The 17142-nt window shown below is 47.6% G+C and overlaps 1 protein-coding gene across 2 annotated transcripts in view; it reads right to left on the reverse strand.

The window, feature by feature from the left end:
• Positions 1–15973, reverse strand: part of Colq (collagen like tail subunit of asymmetric acetylcholinesterase) — a 55634-nt gene extending 39661 nt beyond the window's left edge. For both annotated transcript variants that reach the window (XM_029541608.1, XM_029541609.1), the window contains exons 1-2: positions 15760–15973; positions 15259–15375 (exon numbers count right to left, since the gene is read on the reverse strand). In XM_029541608.1, coding sequence (XP_029397468.1) covers positions 15259–15375; positions 15760–15799 — 157 coding nt within the window. In that variant the 5' untranslated portion in view covers positions 15800–15973. The remainder of the gene's footprint in view (positions 1–15258; positions 15376–15759) is intronic.
• Between the last annotated feature and the right edge of the window lie 1169 nt (positions 15974–17142).

The following is a 17142-nucleotide window of genomic DNA, read 5'->3' on the forward strand; positions in this document are numbered from 1 at the left end:
TATATATATATATATATATTCCACATACAAAAAGACTTGAATATAATCTTTTTACCCCATCATTAACTTCTCTTGTTCTCCTTCCCCCACTCCCTTTATATTCCTTTCTCTCCCTTTATAGATCATCTTATACTTTCACATATATATCATATAATGTTTTATGTATTGTGTATTATATATTATATTAATATATGTTATATATCATATATATTATATATATGATAGTGATTATCCTATTTATAAAATCCTACCTTTCTTTTTTAAAAGTATTTTATTATTTATCTTATTTATGTGTATTGTGTGTGCCCTCATGCCATGCATGTATGTCAGGTCAGGACAACTTGTAAGAGTGGTTCTCTCCTACCAGGTGAGTCACAGGCATCGAACTCAAGAAATCAGGCTTGGCAGCATGTGCCCTACCTGCTGAGCTGTCTCTCCATCCCCAATCCTGTCTTTGTAATGAAGTTTTATGATCATTCATCCTTGGGCAGACATCTTGGTTGTCCTTCTGACTCCAGTTACAGCCAGGGCTCAATTGAACGTGTTGGCTGGTAAGCTTTATCAAACACATTCACCTTCTCTAGGCTACTCTTCAAAGTGGGCCGAGTTTTCAGTCACTTTAAAAATCTACCAAAACAGTTAACATGAAGAAGACAGATGGCTGGACGGACAGTAGAGTGACCATGGCCGAGTGCTGACTGACAAGAATCAGCTGTGCTCTGAGGTACCTCAGAGCAGGTGGCTTCATTGACACACACTCATTCCTCACAGGCTGGTCACCAGAAGTCCAAAGTCAACATGCTGATGGCTTGGATTTTCCTGTGCCCTTCCTCATTGGCTCACCGGCAACTGGGTGCCATCTTACTGTGCCCCTCCATGCCTCTCCTCTGTGGCTGTGTCCCTGGTCTCTCTTTGTATGTCCAAGCCTAGTTTTTCATAAGGCCACTGGTCAGAGTGGATTAGGGTTCACCCTAAGGCCTTGTTTAACTCAGTTGCTTCTTTAAAGACCCCCATGGCTTCAACAGTTCCATTCTGATGTACGGGGGCGGGGGCGGGGGATCTTGAGGGGTTACCATTTAGCCCAGAGCAGTGAGTTGAATCCTAGTGGCTCCCAAATAATTCTTTTCACAATTTCTTTTGAATTTCTGAAAATATTTATAATAATAAAAAGAGAAAACAAGCTACTTAGAACCACAATATAAAGGTTGAGGCAGGTCAGCCCTGAGCCTCTGTTGACCAATCTGGGGAACCTGAGGCTACACAGAACTTAGGTGTCAATGCTTCAGGGAGCTTGCAGCCACTCATCATGAGGACAAAACCCCACACCCCAGACACACCCCTACCCCAAACACAGAAACCCTCACAGAAACACCTTGAGAGGAGCTACAAGGATGGAAGAGAGCCACCTCTTGGTTGCTCTCACCTCCTGGTTTTAGCCAAGCCACACATCAACAGTGCCTTCTTTGCCACAAGAACAAAAGAAAACAAGCCCCCTCCCTCCACAGGGGAATTGTTTTGGAGCTTATCTAAAGGAAGGCATCTGCTTCTTTGAGTTCATCTTCTAATTTGACCAAATGGCCTATGGTGGATGGGGAGGGAGGAGAAGAGACAATGTTATTAGGATACCAGGGAACATCAAGTAGCCTTCTGGAGGCTGGCTGGGCCTTGGCTCAGAATTGGATTACAGCAGCCGGCATCAATCAACAGGCACTATTAAATCTTCTTCGGGGCTTGACAGGGAAGGCCAAGTTTGCGGAATTATTCAGGAAATCTGGCCACAGGTCAGCTGCCTGAGCCTGCAGGGCAAGTTATTTCCAACACCTGCTGACAGCTGCGGGTGGTGGAAAGACCCTGTACTTCCATGCCTTGTTTTGTCTGCAGTCACACTTCACTATGGAAACTTGAAATACAAAACTCTGTGGCTCCCCCAACCCCTTCCCCTAAATGCTTTTTCTGTCTCCACTTGCTGTGTGAATTGTCTGGAGTTCCACAACAAGTAGGAAGGAGAGAAGCTGAATTCCTGGGAGCCTCTGGCTGCCCAAGGCCCAGAGAGATATCTGGCCAACTCACTAGATCCCGAAATTGGGGGGACACAGGGTTGGCCTCTTTGGACTCTGCTGATCAGCAATGGTTCAATGGAGCAAGTTGCCAAAATAAAGCCAAGGCTTTTTGTAACCTTGTAATTGCAGAAATCCTCCTGCGTTAGCTTCTTAATTACCGAGGTCACTTTTGTGTGTCACCATGTCCATCCTTTTAGTTCCTTTACAGATATCCAGAGGATTGTTCTGTCTCATTGTGTTGTAGGAGGCACAGAGGTCTCTGTGCTCACGGTCAGCACTAGGAGAGCCTGGAATGTTAAACACACAGTGTTGTTCCTTCAAGGGAAGGAATGTGTAACCTGTTATCTGCCCAGAACGCTGTGAGCAGACATGGTTAATAAGTAGCCTGGTGACCCTTACACCATCTGTGTGACAGAGACCACACTGGACCCTCCGCCAGACCTTATTGTAAGCCAGCGTTCCCCCAGGCAATCTGTAGCACCTGCCTTTACGAACTTTACAAGGAGGTTTGATGTAGTCGAATCCGATCTGTATTTAGCTTATTTTGTATTTCTAAGAGATTTATGTATGCTTTGTTGTGCACACGGGATTGAGGTAATTGACACCAGAAAAAGTTTTCACTAAATTGTGCAGTGCTTAAATATACCTAAAATGAACGACTGGGGGTCAGACTCTTACTCTTAAACAGACACTGGTCAGTGACGCTGAACCACACTACCTTCTTGTGGCCCATGGATCACTATGCTGCTGGCTGAGGGTTGCAGAGGCTCCCACACAATAGAAAATTGCACTTGCATTCTTTTATACAGCTTCATGATATTTCTTCAGTCCGAAGAACCAAAGTGTGTTTGCTCTTCTCCTTTTGATGTGCAATGGGGTGGCTGGCAAACACTCATGGCTTGCAACTGATGCCACAATCCCACCTTCTGCGTCTTCACATGCTCTGAATGAGAGAATTTATACCACTCAGGGCGTGGGTTTCACATGTGCTGTCTGCTTCACTCCACACAGCCTCAGCAGCCAATCCTCCTTCCCAGGAGCAGGGGATGAAAGTGTCTGTCTGTCTGTCTGTCTGTCTTGATGCTGTCACAGACAGCCCACTGCCATAGCTATAAGAGGTGAGGCATAGCATGAACTTATGGCTCTCATTTATGTCTGTTTTAGTGGATGACACTGTCACACACTGCAGAACCTTCAGACCTTCTTCAGGGGGCTGCTGGACTAATTCCTTCTTCATTTATTTATTTATTTAGTTAGTTAGTTAGGTTTTTTTGAGACAGGATTTCTCTGTATAGCCCTGGATGTTCTGGAACTCACTTTGTAGACCAGGCTGGCCTCGAACTCAGAAATCCGCCTGCCTCTGCCTCCTGAGTGCTGGGATTAAAGTCGCACACCACATGCCCGGCCTAATTCCTTCTTCTTCTTTTTTTTTTTTTAAGATTTATTTATTTATTATATGTAAGAACACTGTAGCTGTCTTCAGACACTCCAGAAGAGGGCGTCAGATCTTGTTACGGATGGTTATGAGCCACCATGTGGTTGCTGGGATTTGAACTCCGGACCTTCGGAAGAGCAGTCGGGTGCTCTTACCCACTGAGCAATCTCACCAGCCCCTAATTCCTTCTTCTTTTTTTTTTTTTTTTTTTTTGGTTTTTCGAGACAGGGTTTCTCTGTGTAGCCCTGGCTGTCCTGGAACTCACTTTGTAGACNAGGCTGGNCTCGAACTCAGAAATCCGCCTGCCTCTGCCTCCCGAGTGCTGGGATTAAAGGCGTGCGCCACCACGCCTGGCTAATTCCTTCTTCTTATCAATTATGGCCCATTATATGACAATTCTTCCTCCTCTTCTTCCTCTTCCTCTTCTTCTCCTTCCTTTCTTTTCTCCCAGTTTGTTTAGGCCTCAAACATTTTTTTCTTTTTCTCTTTTTAGTTTGTTTGTTTGTTTTGTTTTGTTTTGTTTTTGAGACAGGGTTTCACTTTGTAGCCTTGGCTGTCCTGGAACTCACTCTTTAGACCAGGCTGTCTTTGAACCAGGAACTTTGAATCCCTGCCTCTGCCTCCAGAGTGTTGGGATAAAAGGCATGTGCCACCACAGCCCAGCTGTAATTTTTTTATTTTGTATTCATAGTGTTTGAACTGCATGTATGAGGGTGCAGGAGCCCTGGAACTGGAGTCACAGGCAGTAGTGAGCTGGCATGGATGTGCTGGGAATTGAACCTGGGTCCTTGGGAAGAGTGACCAGTGCTCTTAACCACTGAGTCATTTCTCCAGCCCTGAAACACATTTTTAGTGGAGGGAATTTAACGTATCAACCATTTCTTTTCTGATTTTTGCCCTACCCCACCACTTCAGTTATATATAAAGAGAACTCCCAAGCTTTCTTTTAACAATTTTACAGTTCCTATTTTATATTTAAAATATATTTATCTTCATATTTTATATTTAACTAGTTTGTAATTAATTATAATATAAGATGTAAATCTGTTTACTTTTTTCAGGGTAAATGTTTTCTTTTTATTAATTTTTAAGTTAGTAAACAAAATAATGGGGTTTTATCATGTTTGACATATATATGTATATATATAATTAATTTTACTCACATGTGCCTGCCCTTGCCATTCCTTGTCCCCCTTCTTACTCTTGTTGGTTTCTTGCTTAGTCTTAGTGTGTGAGTGTGTGAGTGTGTGTGTGTGTGTGTTCCACACATGAGGGAAGAGAATACTCACCTTTGTGCCTTCAAACAGAAAACAGAACTCTATTCCCATAAACTGGGAGGGCACAGGCCCTAGCGGGAAGCCTTGTACTGTCGTTTTACTGCCCTTACATGTTTCCGTTTATGTCCACAGGTTTGAAGGAGCTGCCTCTCATAGCGGTTAATGCAGAGGCTCAAAACTGGCCAAAGTGCTGAGAGTAAGTGACTGTCTGCCATAATCAGGCCATTTGCACACCCCCCACAAGCCTCAGGGAAACCACGGAAGAGCTGGTGGCTGGGGGTGCTGTGGAGTTGACACGGCTGCTGCACTCATAAGCTCGCTGCAGTTGTGAGAACCTGCCCACAGCCACACTGCACACAAATAGAGACTCCGCATATGAGAGATTATCTTCTGTCTTTCTTCCCTGCTACCCTGTCTTATTTCCCCCTCCATTAGGTATTTCCTCCCTCCATATAGATTCCTTCCTATTTCATATATATATATATATATATATATATATATATATATATATATATGCACAATAAATGTTTTAATAATTATACACATTATACCACCAAACCCAGACACTATTGCATATGCCAGCAAGATTTTGCTGAAGGGACCCTGATATAGCTGTCTCGTATGAGGCTATGCCGGTGCCTGGCAAATACAGAAGTGGATGCTCACAGTCATCTATAGGATGGAACACAGGGCACCCAATGGAGGAGCTAGAGAAAGTACCCAAGGAGCTGAAGGGGGATGCAACCCTATAAGTGGAACAACAATATGAACTAACCAGTAAGCCCCAGAGCTCATTTCTCTAGGTGCATATGTAGCAGAAGATGGCCTAGTTGGCCATCATTGGGAAGAGAGGCCCCCTAGGTCTTGCAAACTTTATATGCCCCAGTACAGGGGAATGCCAGGGCCAAGAAGTGGGAGTGGGTGGGTAGGGGAGCAGGGGCGGGGGGAGGTTTTAGGGAACTTTCGGGATAGCATTTGAAATGTAATTAAAGAAAATATCTAATAAAAAATTTAACCCCCCCAAAATAATTATACACATTATAATTATAAATAGATATATCTCTGCATTTATAAATAACATCTAGAGTCTTTTCATGAGAGAAACGTGATATTTGTCTAAATCTAGCTTATTTTGCGTCACACGATGATCTCCAGTTGCAGTTCCCTGAAAATGGTGTAATTTGTTCTCTGCAGCTGAGGAACACCCCACTGTGTTTACACGCCACCTTTTCCTTCTCCTTGTATCTGTAGATGGACATCTAGCCAGCTTCCATATCCTGGCCTCTGTGGCTAGGGCTATAATAAACACGGGTGTGCTGGCGTCTCTGAAGAAGGCTGACACGGAGTTCTTCTGGGTGGGCTCAGGAGTGCTGCAGCTGGGCCACACAGTGGTTCTCAACTCAGTTTTCTGAGGCTCTCCACACTGACTGCAGCTTCATGAGTTTTGCTTTGCCGCCATCTGTATGTAGGGTTCCTCCCCTCCCCAACCCGTGACAGCATTTACTTCCTTTTCCTTACTTTTCCTTCTCAGTTCTTTGAGGTAAGGTCTCAGTCTGTAGCCTAGGTTGGCCTCCAATTCATTGCCGTCCTCCTGCTTCTGCCTCCCTGGTGCTGGATACAGGGGCAGGTCACCATGCCCAGCTTGTTATCCCATGACAGCCATTCTGACTGGGGCGAAAGAATCCGTGCAGCTTTGATTAGCTCGTCCCCGATGACGAAGGATGTGGAACATTTTTTCATATAGTCATTGGCCATTCTTGCTTCCTCTGAGAACTGTCCATTAGTTCATTCACTGGGCCTGACTCTCTCCTTGAGCCTACTCAGGTGGCTACTGCTGCTTCCTACAGAAATCCCACTAGTGAGGGAATATGTCAGCCAAACCAATATGGCTCTCACAAGGCCCCCGCCGCCTTCCAGATCATGGAGTCTTTACCCCTCCCAACATTAGCTCTCCATGTTGAGATTTTGGTTTCTGTCTGATCACGGGGCATCTGGAAGCTTCTAGGGACCGCCATGAGGTCTAACCTAATAAAGATGGTGGCGGTATGGACACAAAGTGGTACACCAACCAGCTTCGACCGCTCCCGACAGTGAAACCCTGCAGGCTCTTCACATAAGGCACACGTTCGCAGCTGGTCTGAACTAGGGTCACCCTCCAGTTGAGTAGGCGGGCTTCTGTAAGTAGGATGGCTGTGGGAAGTCCCTGAAACAAGAAGACAGCTGCTGGGGGGTTCCCAAACTCTTCAAAAGAAGGCAGCTGAGGGATGAGCCGAGGAGGGTGCTGGGAAGTCCAAAAGAGGAGGCCGGAAGGGGGAGGCTGGACAGGGAGGCTCTTGCATGGTTCATTCATGCTCCTTCCTCTTTTCAGTCCTTAGCCCAGCAGTTGACTGAAAGACCACACCAGCCACCGGCTTCCTCCAGCTGTTCCCAGCTCTCAGACAAGCAGGTCCCCCCATGTTTTCATTGGTTGCCATGGGGAGAGAAGCATGGATGTGAATCGGGAAATGCCTGGGGCTCACACATGGAAGAGTGCCAGGTATATTTTTAAGACATCAGGGGAAGCCCGTCACTACGGAAGGAGAGCCTTCTTCCCTGAGTAGCTCGCTGCCCAGCACCGGCTTTCCTTAAGGCCTAGTTTGCAAACAAAAAGTGGTAGAAATAGGAACTTCTTGCTTTAATTCACTAAATGTTTTAAGCAAAAAGTTATTTTAGTTTTTGGTTGGGTGCAATAAACGGTAGTGATGGGCACTGTAATGCTCATAATGAACCTCCTCAATCTAGACCAAGTGTTTGTGACTTAGATACTTTTAGGCCCATGAGAGCAATTTGCCTAAAGTCACACCACTCTGAGAAATAAAAGCCTTAAGCCCCAGGGAGCAAAGCGCTGGAAGTGTTACTCCTGATGTCACAGGAGAGGAGAAGCTTGGTCCCCAAGACCTGGCTTGTAACTATCCCAGATCCCCGTCTTTCTTTCGGGGTACCCAGTAGCGCTGACCCAGTGACCCATGTGGTGACTAGTTCAGGAAAACTCCTCACAGGGACTTCCGAGTTTCGCTTTCTTCACTGTGAAGGGACTGAGGGAGCAGAATAAACTCCATTTTGCCTTTAAGACTCCATTCTAAGTCAACTTGCCCTTAGAGAGGCATGGCCCCCACCCTTGAGGTCTGAGAAAAAGCATGAGATGTCCCCTGGCAGTTGCAAAATAGACACAGCATCTGCAGCTGGCTGATAACAACAGAGTGGGCTAAGAAAACATAAGTCGTTCCCAGGTCAAGATGCTCCTTTTTAATGTAGGCTCCCTCCCTGTGATTTAACCAGGTGCTGTAAACCAGTCAGCTTAAAGGCCGATGCTCCTTTACCCTCTCACATAGTGCCAAGGCTTGGAAACCCCTGCTTGCAGTTTTTTTTTTTTCCTTTCCCTAGACCTGGGGGCTGCCCTCCTATCCTGTTCCATCATCAAAAAGGTTTGTGGCCCAGGCTCGAGAGCCTGAATAAAGACTCTCTTGTGCTTGCGTCGGAGTTGTGGTTCCTGGTTGGTGGTCTCTTTGGGGTTTTTGAGATCTGATGAACTGCTGGTAACCATACTCCTGTCTGCTTCAAATCCTATAGCATCTAAACAAAGTATGAGATAAGTGTGGTCCACCAAATGGCCCCTATCGGTATCTAGAGCTGAGCTTTGGTGGTTGTAAATGCTATCTTCTGTGTGAAAGAGGCATTGTGGGTAACTAAGACACTTAAAGTGAGGTAACAATCCTGGCTTACCTGGGTTCCTAAATGTAATTGCAAGTGTCCTTTTAAGAGCCAGGCAGAAGCTGGGGATGTCGCTCCATGTTAAAGTGTTTGCCTAAAATGTACACGCCCCTGGGTTCACACCACAAACAAACACAACAGACTGAGAAGGGAGATTGAGAAGCGCAATGTAGCATGGCTGTGTGTGGACACAGGAGCGAAGGCTGGGAACCAAAGAATCTGAGAAGCACAGCTTAGATCTAGAAAAGATGAGGGAACTAAGTCCTCCTTGGCCCTTGGCTCCCACCCAGGGGAAATTATTTCAGACTGTGATCCTCTGGAACTGTAGGAAAGTTGGAGGTGATCCGTCCACAGGAAGCTAATGAAATAACTCTGTGGTGAGCTGCAGCAACGGTTTTCAAAGTGTGGACTGTGGGTCTGGAGCCCGGAGGCACCCGAAGCATCGCAGAGATGCTTAGGCCCAGTTTAGAACCCTCAGAATCAGGACCTTCTGGTGGGTTCCGGGGGTCTTCATTTTAGTATGCCCCTCACTGATTCTGATGTTGGGTATAGTGCAATGGTTAGCTATGATCACCAGGAGAACTTGAAATGCTGCCCATGCCAGGGGGGTCTAGCACCTAGAACCCAGCCTAGACTGTGTTATGGGGTTTACTGCTGTGGACTGCTGCCCTCCAGTTAAGCAGTGCAGACCTTTGGAAACCTAGAAAGACATGCTGGAGGCTGCAAAGGGAGGAAAAGGCCAGCTGGGCTTCTGGCTCCAGGGCTTACAGTCACATGCCCAGAGGGGCCCAAAGAAGCAGATATAAAGAAAAGGATGAGGCAGGTATGAGGCAGGTGAGAGGCAGGTTAAGAGGCAGGTGCGAGGCAGGTGAGAGGCAGGTGAGAGGCAGGTGAGAGGCAGGTATGAGGCAGGTGTGAGGCAGGTGAGAGGCAGGTGAGAGGCAGGTGTGAGGCAGGTGTGAGGCAGGTGTGAGGCAGGTGTGAGGCAGGTGTGAGGCAGGTATGAGGCAGGTGTAAGGCAGGTGAGAGGCAGGTGAGAGGCAGGTGTGAGGCAGGTGTGAGGCAGGTGTGAGGCAGGTGTGAGGTAGGTGAGAGGCAGGAGGAAATGGAGACTCTGGATGATCAGGAGCAGATTCTACAAATGGTCGATGTGCCATCCCAAAAGGAGGGATCAGGACCACCAGGTCAGTCAGCGTTCTAAGAGATTTGTTTTGAAAAGATGCCAGACATATATTAAGATATAAAACCATCCACACTATAATCATCATCAATCAAAGCAATTTAACCTTCAACTTCCTGTTCTCTCCATGATCCAAAGCATGAAGGCAGTCACCAGCAGTGGCGATCAGTGACCAGCAAGTCAGCCAAGACAAGTTCTCACAGATGGCTGACAGAAGCTTCCTGTAGGTGGGATAATTGTGTCTGTGTAGGCACGTGGTTGGCTCTCATTGGAATTTAGTTGAATGAATACATTCTCCCAGAGTATGTCTGTGGGACAGAGACGGCTCTGCCCATTTTACAGACAGGAATTTGAGGCTCACCCCAGTGAAGTCAACTCCCATCACAGCTCAGTTCATAACCATGATGGTCAGAGATCTAACCCAGGACCCTTCACTGTGGGGGATGCTGTAAAGAGCAGGTACCATTCTATCTCTCAGAGAGCTCTGTAATAGAGAGGCCTGGGGCCTGGGCATTGGTAACAGTCATGGGCAGTACTCACAGGTATTAGAAGCACTTAAGGAAGGCCAGTCACCAGCTTCTTGTGTGTCACAAGGAAGCCAGAGGCGCTCAGTCTCCAAAGCTGCTTTGTGTGACTATGCGACTATGCATCAGAGGAAGGCTGGCCTGGGTATCCCAAAAGATAATGGAGAGGGATGGAGGGGGAGGTCAGGATGGCCAAAGGAGAGTCTTCCACCTCCCAGAGATCTGTTTGTATAGAGCTGGGGAGTGAGAAGGCCCCTGCTTCTATAGAGGTTTGGGATGGGGGTGGCAGATGCCTGAGACCTCCTAGAGAGCCCTGTAACTTAAGAACGCTCTCTGATTTTATTATCTAGAGGAAATATGGGGAGCTAAATGAGAGGCGATGGCTTGCAAGTGCATTATGGGACATTAAACAATAGCTGATCAGCATCAGACACAGATAAATGACCTGTGATCTAGTGCCAAGAATCTGGACGGTCCCCAAATGGTGGTCTGGCTGACTTCCAGGCTGCACAGTGTATAGCTGGACATCGTATAGGCCACAGAAGTAACAAAGAGGATTCCGGCACCCACGCAGAATCACATCCTTCCGTGTGGCCATACTCTACCGCAACAGATTTGTGTCTTTTCCTGATCTGGATTCTGATTGGATCCACAGTTGCCCTGGAGCATTCCCGCTTGCCTTCCTGCCTGGCTGGGAAATCCTTTATGGAAGAAGAGCATATGTCATGTAGGCAGAGGATAGGATGGCTCACAGACCTGAAAAGGTTTGTGGAAGTTGCCTTGGTTACAAGGAGATTCCCATCCTCCAAAACACCCTGACTCATTCTGACTTTTAGGTTCCCACTAACAAAAATATCAGCGAGATCAAGCCATGGCTAGGCAAGTGATGCACACACTTATAAAGTAGAGGCAAGCTGAGCATGGAGGGGTGTGTCTGGAATCCTAGCACATGGGCGAGAAGGCTAAGATAGGGTGGTGACTGGTACTTAGGCCACTCTGTGCTATGTAGTGAGTTCAAGGCCTCGTGGACAATATAAGGAGATCAAAAACCAAAGGAATCTTTTTCAAAGAAGCAAGATTGTTGCTCCGCCCCCACCCCAGGTGTGTGATTACACATGCATCTTATGGGAGGTCTGTTCCTCCAGAAATGGTGCCTACGGGTCTATGCTTTATCCTTCTAGAAGCCACAACTATTGAACTCTACCCGTAAGTGGACACTAGCACCAAGTCGGTCTATAGACCCAGACAGAGCACAGACAGGGTCAGCCCATAGCATACCAGATGAGATGACCTTTAGGTGACCCACAAAACATGAACTTCAGCAATAAACAATTCTAGCTTTAAGTGTTGGAGGGTAAGTTTATTACCCAGCAAATGGTTAAGGCGAGGCACTCCAAGCTCCTGGCACTTTTTAACAGAAACCATTCTGAGTTGTATCTATCACTTTACTGCCTGTGGAAGCTCAACAGTTTTTCAGTGTTCACTGGACTGTTTGTGATCATCGTGATGAGAAACATAGCAGTCAGAGTCACCCGCAGGGGTCGTATGTCTCACCACCCCCTCAGCCGCTCTTTGTGGTCTCAAAATCATTCCCCAGTTCTTTACCATTTTCTTCCCATCCTGTTATTTAGCCCAAGAAGTCTCAAACTTGAGCTTCTCCTGCCCCAGGTCACCAGAAGGCTGGGTCACGGGTGTGCACTGTTACACTTAGCACCTGCAACCCAGTCTGATAAATTACGTTTCATTCCTGGACCCCCATGATGGAAGGAGAGAGCCAGCTCCCATGAGTTGTCGTCTGACCTCACGTGCACCCTGTACTACTACATTAATAAATAAAAATGCAAATATATGTACATATACGTGTATCTGCCTGTTGTCATTGCACCCTTTGTAAGCAGCATTATGGGCCTGGAAGAATGATGTTCAAAGTTAACAGACTGGGCTGAGAGCCAAGGTCACAGTCAAGCGTCTGAACTTAGGAACTAGGATTGATTACGTCACACGTTTGGCCTCTGTGGTGCTTTCTGCTCCCTGCCGCGTTCTCCTCTGCCACCCTGGAGGCCGTCAGGTAATATACACCTGAGTCAGAGAGTTGGGGCTACTGGTGGTTCAGGAATGGGGTCCTTCCTGAAGAAAAGGAAGGGCTACCCCCCATCTGCTCCACAACCCCCGTTCCATGTTGTGCCCCACCCCCCCATGTGGGCGAGCTCTTCCTGCAGGCCTGTGAGAGACCTTCCTCCACCACAATCCTGGAGGGCTCTGAGCCAGCGCTTTGGCACAATCCTCTAGAACACGGGCTGCATCCTACTTGCTCCAGTGAGACCCTGAAGCACTTTATACCCCGTCAGACACACAGCAGATGCTCCTAAGGTCCAGTGGACAAGAAATGGTTTTCCTGGTGGCTGTGGCTCAGCATCTGCATGGCTTACCTTCTTCAAAATGGTGAGAATTCACAAAGCTTAGACGAGAGGAGGTCAGATCGAATCAGATTGTTGGTAAGTATTTAAAGGACTCCTATGGTCCTGACTCAGGGAACAGCTTCATTCCAAGGTCTGAATTCATTTCAGATGATGCTTTGGATAGCCATGGAAACTAAATGTGGGGACAAAGTAAAGTACCTCCCACGGGAAACCCCAGATACTCGTGAGAGACTGATAATGGGGTTCCCTGGTTGACCCCACTGTTTGGCCAAATGCCCAAAGGCTACATTCCCAATCATCAGATCCAGGGTTAACAGTGCATCTAGACGGCCTAGTGGGGCTGGGGTGTAGCTCAGTGACAGAGTACTTGCACGACTTGTTCAAGGCCCTAGTCCCATGAACAGGAAACCTCAGTACACAGGAAGCCTACACATCGACCCCACAGTCTGCTTCAAGGAGCTCCATACTACGAGGCTTTGGCTTGGGGTTGGGGTTGGCCAGTGGGAGGCTCTGCAAGGTGGTTGTGATGGGAGGAGAGAGGCCAGAGAGTTCCCTCTTCCCTGCTAGGTTCCTGTGTGACATCACTTATGCTTGCAGCCCGATCCTGCAGGCCACCAAGGCTCATAGGATCTATTTCCCCCACCTCCTTTTCCTGCCTTCTTAAGCACAGAGGGAGTAAAGTCTTTCATCAGTCAGAAATCGCTGTGTCCCTCGACATCGCAGTTGTCCTTGACCCCACGCCCCTGAAAGTGAGCCCTTCATTCAAGTCTTTACATTGGGCACATCTAAGCTGCATCTTGTCATTGTGGTGCCCTAACCAGTATGACCTTCAAAAACCCTTCTCTAAGAGAGGTCTACATCGTGCGGGTTCTATCCTGAGTGAGCAGGGCAAAGACATTGTAGGTTCTGTTCTGTCTAGATTTATGAAGGCCTTAGTGACATTGGCTTTGCATAAATTAAATCATTAAAACATGTGGATGCCCCCACCCCCACTCTATAGATGCAACGGCTTTTTGTTCTTTCACTCAACAAGTAGTTTCTGAGCATCTACAGATCCAGCACTGTCTGACACTGGAGACATCTATAGTGACAGACACACAAGATGACACGGCCCCAAGGTGCACGGTCTATACCCAAGGGTCTCCTGCTCATCAGAGGCAGAGCTGAAACCAGAGAAGCGAGTTTTCCTAATTCCTCCAAGACTTCAGCAGATTCCCAGAGAAATCCATAACCCAAATATAACACGGACGCAAACACTAGGTCAGACCAAATAGTTACCAAGTCCTCTTGGGGTTTTTGAAACAGGGTCTCACTCTGTAACCCAGGCCAGTCTTAAACACACCACCCTGCCCCAGTGTCCCAAGAACAGTCCCAGGCAGGCGGCACCATGCTCGGCTACCAAACTTCCCAGTGGATCAGAAAATAATGACCCTCAGACTAGATGACCCCCGTGAGAGACGTGCCGCTGACACACACCCTTGGTGATACAACCACCTGCTTCTTCTGCCTCCCCTGGTATTCTCTCTGGCCCTCTCGTCTTCGTCTCTCTTCCCTGCTTCTTCTGTTTCTCACACTTTTATAATTAGCCTCCCAGCAATCTCCCTGCCACTCCCTTAGGGCCTGCAGTTTGGCAGCACGGCTTGCCCGTGAGCTGTTTTTATGAATGGAGAGCGGTGGACAGTGAGTGCGGAGGAATGCTCTCTCCGGGTTTCAGAGGCAAAGACACAAAATCAGCTTCGGTGCTTAGAAAATAAGGACTAAGGGTGTCTTAGAGCAGGGGCTGAGATGAACTGAGGAAGGTGTGGGGGACACAGCGAGACCTGGGGTCTGCATGCTTCCTCGGGCCCTCTGAGAGATTCAGATTTCCTCAGAAAGGTTTGAAAAGGCTATGCCAGTAACCCAATACTTCCCCTGTACCAGGTCAGGCAGGACAAGGGCAACAGCCTGGTGGTGCCTGCAGAAAATGTTGCCTGGCTGGCTGACCAAGCAAGCCTTCTTCAATCTCCCAATCCTGTACTCAGCAAGCACGACACATCTGGTTCCAGGTCCACTGACCCTCTGGAAGCCCTCGTCATTCCTTTAGCACCTCTAGACGGGTTGTCAGAGCTGAAGAGAAGAGAGCAACCAGGGCTGAAGGAGACAGCAAGCCCTGCTGACAGTGCCCAGGCAGAATCCCCTGCCCTTCGGCAAGGTTGACAGAGATACTTGCTTCACAGCATCCTGAGGTACACCCCACAGGGAGGAGGTTAGAGACAGATTTATAGAAACACCTTACAGAACTTCTCCCTTCTCTAGAACTTGAACTTCTCCATCCCCAGCTCCCAATTCCCTGACCAAAATGACTCATGCAGTAAATGGGCAGCAGAGACAGGGGCACAGAAGCAACGGCTTAGAGTCTGGCTTTGAGCAGCTGAGTAGTGACGGTTGGAACAAGGACAGAAGGGCCTTTGGAGACAAGCTCCGGTGACAGGAAGCACCTTGGGGGGCCATCGCCCCAGAGCCTTCCTCTGCTAACGGCAGAATGGCAAAAAGATCAGGACATATTGCAAGACAATCTCGAGTTCCCCCACCCCCCTTCTGCCCCTGCGAGGAAAGTCCAGGTGATCGGTTACCTGCTGAGATTGGGACCACACTGTTGATGAAAGTTGGCTGAGACACGATGGAGCAGAAGAAGAGCTGGAGATAAATTCCCAGAGTCATTGGATTCAGGACCACCATGCTGGCCAGGTCTGGTTAATATCAAGTCAGAGGGCAAGGCTGCTGGGAGCCTCTCCTAGCTCAGCGTTGCCCTGACTGCTCTCTCTCTCTCTCTCTCTCTCTCTCTCTCTCTCTCTCTCTCCCACTTCCTCCTTGCTTGCCTCCCTCCCTCTCTCCCTCCCTCTCTTTTCCCCATGTCTTTATCAAGAAAGAATGCCAACCATGTTCCATTAAACCTTCTCCGTACTACTCAGGGTTATATTTATCTCAGGCACTGGGTCAAATGCCCACATTAAAATTAAGACGTCAGAATTTTCTTTTCTTTCTTTCTTTTTTTTTTTTTTTTTTTTTTTGAGACTGAGGTAAGCAGCTATGGAAAAGATGAGAAAGAGGGCAGCCAGATGTCTGAAGTTTACCTGTCACCACCCTCAAGGGCAGAAGGGTTTCTTGCTCCATTACCCACCAGCATCAGTGGTAGACTTGGAACACAGGCATCCTGCCCTAGCACTAATCAAGTCTCTGGTATAAACTGCCCTCCGGGGAGGACAAGCTGCTGGCTTGGGACAGTCGCACCCACCAGTAACAAGTGCAAAAGTGGAGCTGGGACTTTCTGCTGGGGAACTAGCAATTCCAAACAGCTGTTGCTATGAAAAGATCCTCTACCCCCCACCCCGCCCCCACCCCCAGAAGCTGCAACCCTTTAACCTCATGCAAAAGAAAGCAGATGGGGACAGTGAAAGCACATTCAAGTGAACCATTCAGTATAGGATTGTTCTCGGAGCGACAGCATCATCAACTTAATCTCCATTAGACAAAAGCTCCTGAGACAAAAATAATTCCAGGGGCTAGTGATGGCTTTCTCGGCAGTTAGGAGCATGTCCAGGCAAAAGCTGAGTCCCAGCACCTGTGCTGTGTAGCTCACCACTGCCTGTGGCTCCAGCTCAGGAGATCTGATGCCTCTGGTCTCCCAGGGCACCCGCACTCATGTGGACATAGCCCACCCCCCTACCCTAGCCTCCATAAACATAATTATAAAAATAAATAAAAAACAAAAATAGTCTTAAGAGAGTTTGTAAAGACTCTTATAGTGGTCCTTAGCTTAAAAAAAAAATCAAGCAATTAAAATTCTAATCCATAGAGTTGTTTGATTAGGTTTAATTTATGTAAGATGCTCGTTGTGAAGGTTTCACAGATCCAGTGAGTCCTGGTGCTCCTCTGAGGCAAGGTTAACTGATGCTTGGGCAGAGAGGATGACGCTACCACGCTCTGCAGCTCAGAACTAGACTTGGCCCCGATTCAGTTCCAAGTGGCAGAAGACAAATTGTCTGACCCCTGTACACCTTTGCTGTCTCATCTGAGAGACAGAGAGAGTTCCCTTCACGGGGTTGTTGGAAAGGTTAAATGAGATAGTGTAGAGTAAATTGTCCTCAAACTTGAACTTAGAGACAGCACCATTAAATCCACAGAGCTGTGGATGGTGGGTATAAAGATATCTACCCAAATACCTTGCACCGCCCATCGGGTGTGTGTGTCACTCATGTGCCAGAAAAAGATGCAGAAATAGCTAACCGATATGATTGATAAAAAGCTGATGTAGTCCCCACCAGAACAGCTGCCCGTTGGGGCCCCACAGAGACGTGCTTACAAGCCTCCACTCTTAAAGGAATTCTTAGGGAATTTCCACTCTCCAGTGTATTTTATGAGCCTCTTTTTTAATGGTGATACCCCAACTAACCAAGGCAGAAATAATCATCTTATTCAGACCCTTCTAGAAGGACTGACTCCGGCAGAATCTAGGA

Source organism: Mus pahari, chromosome 8 (assembly GCF_900095145.1).
Source record: "Mus pahari chromosome 8, PAHARI_EIJ_v1.1, whole genome shotgun sequence".
Taxonomy (NCBI): Eukaryota; Metazoa; Chordata; class Mammalia; order Rodentia; family Muridae; genus Mus; species Mus pahari.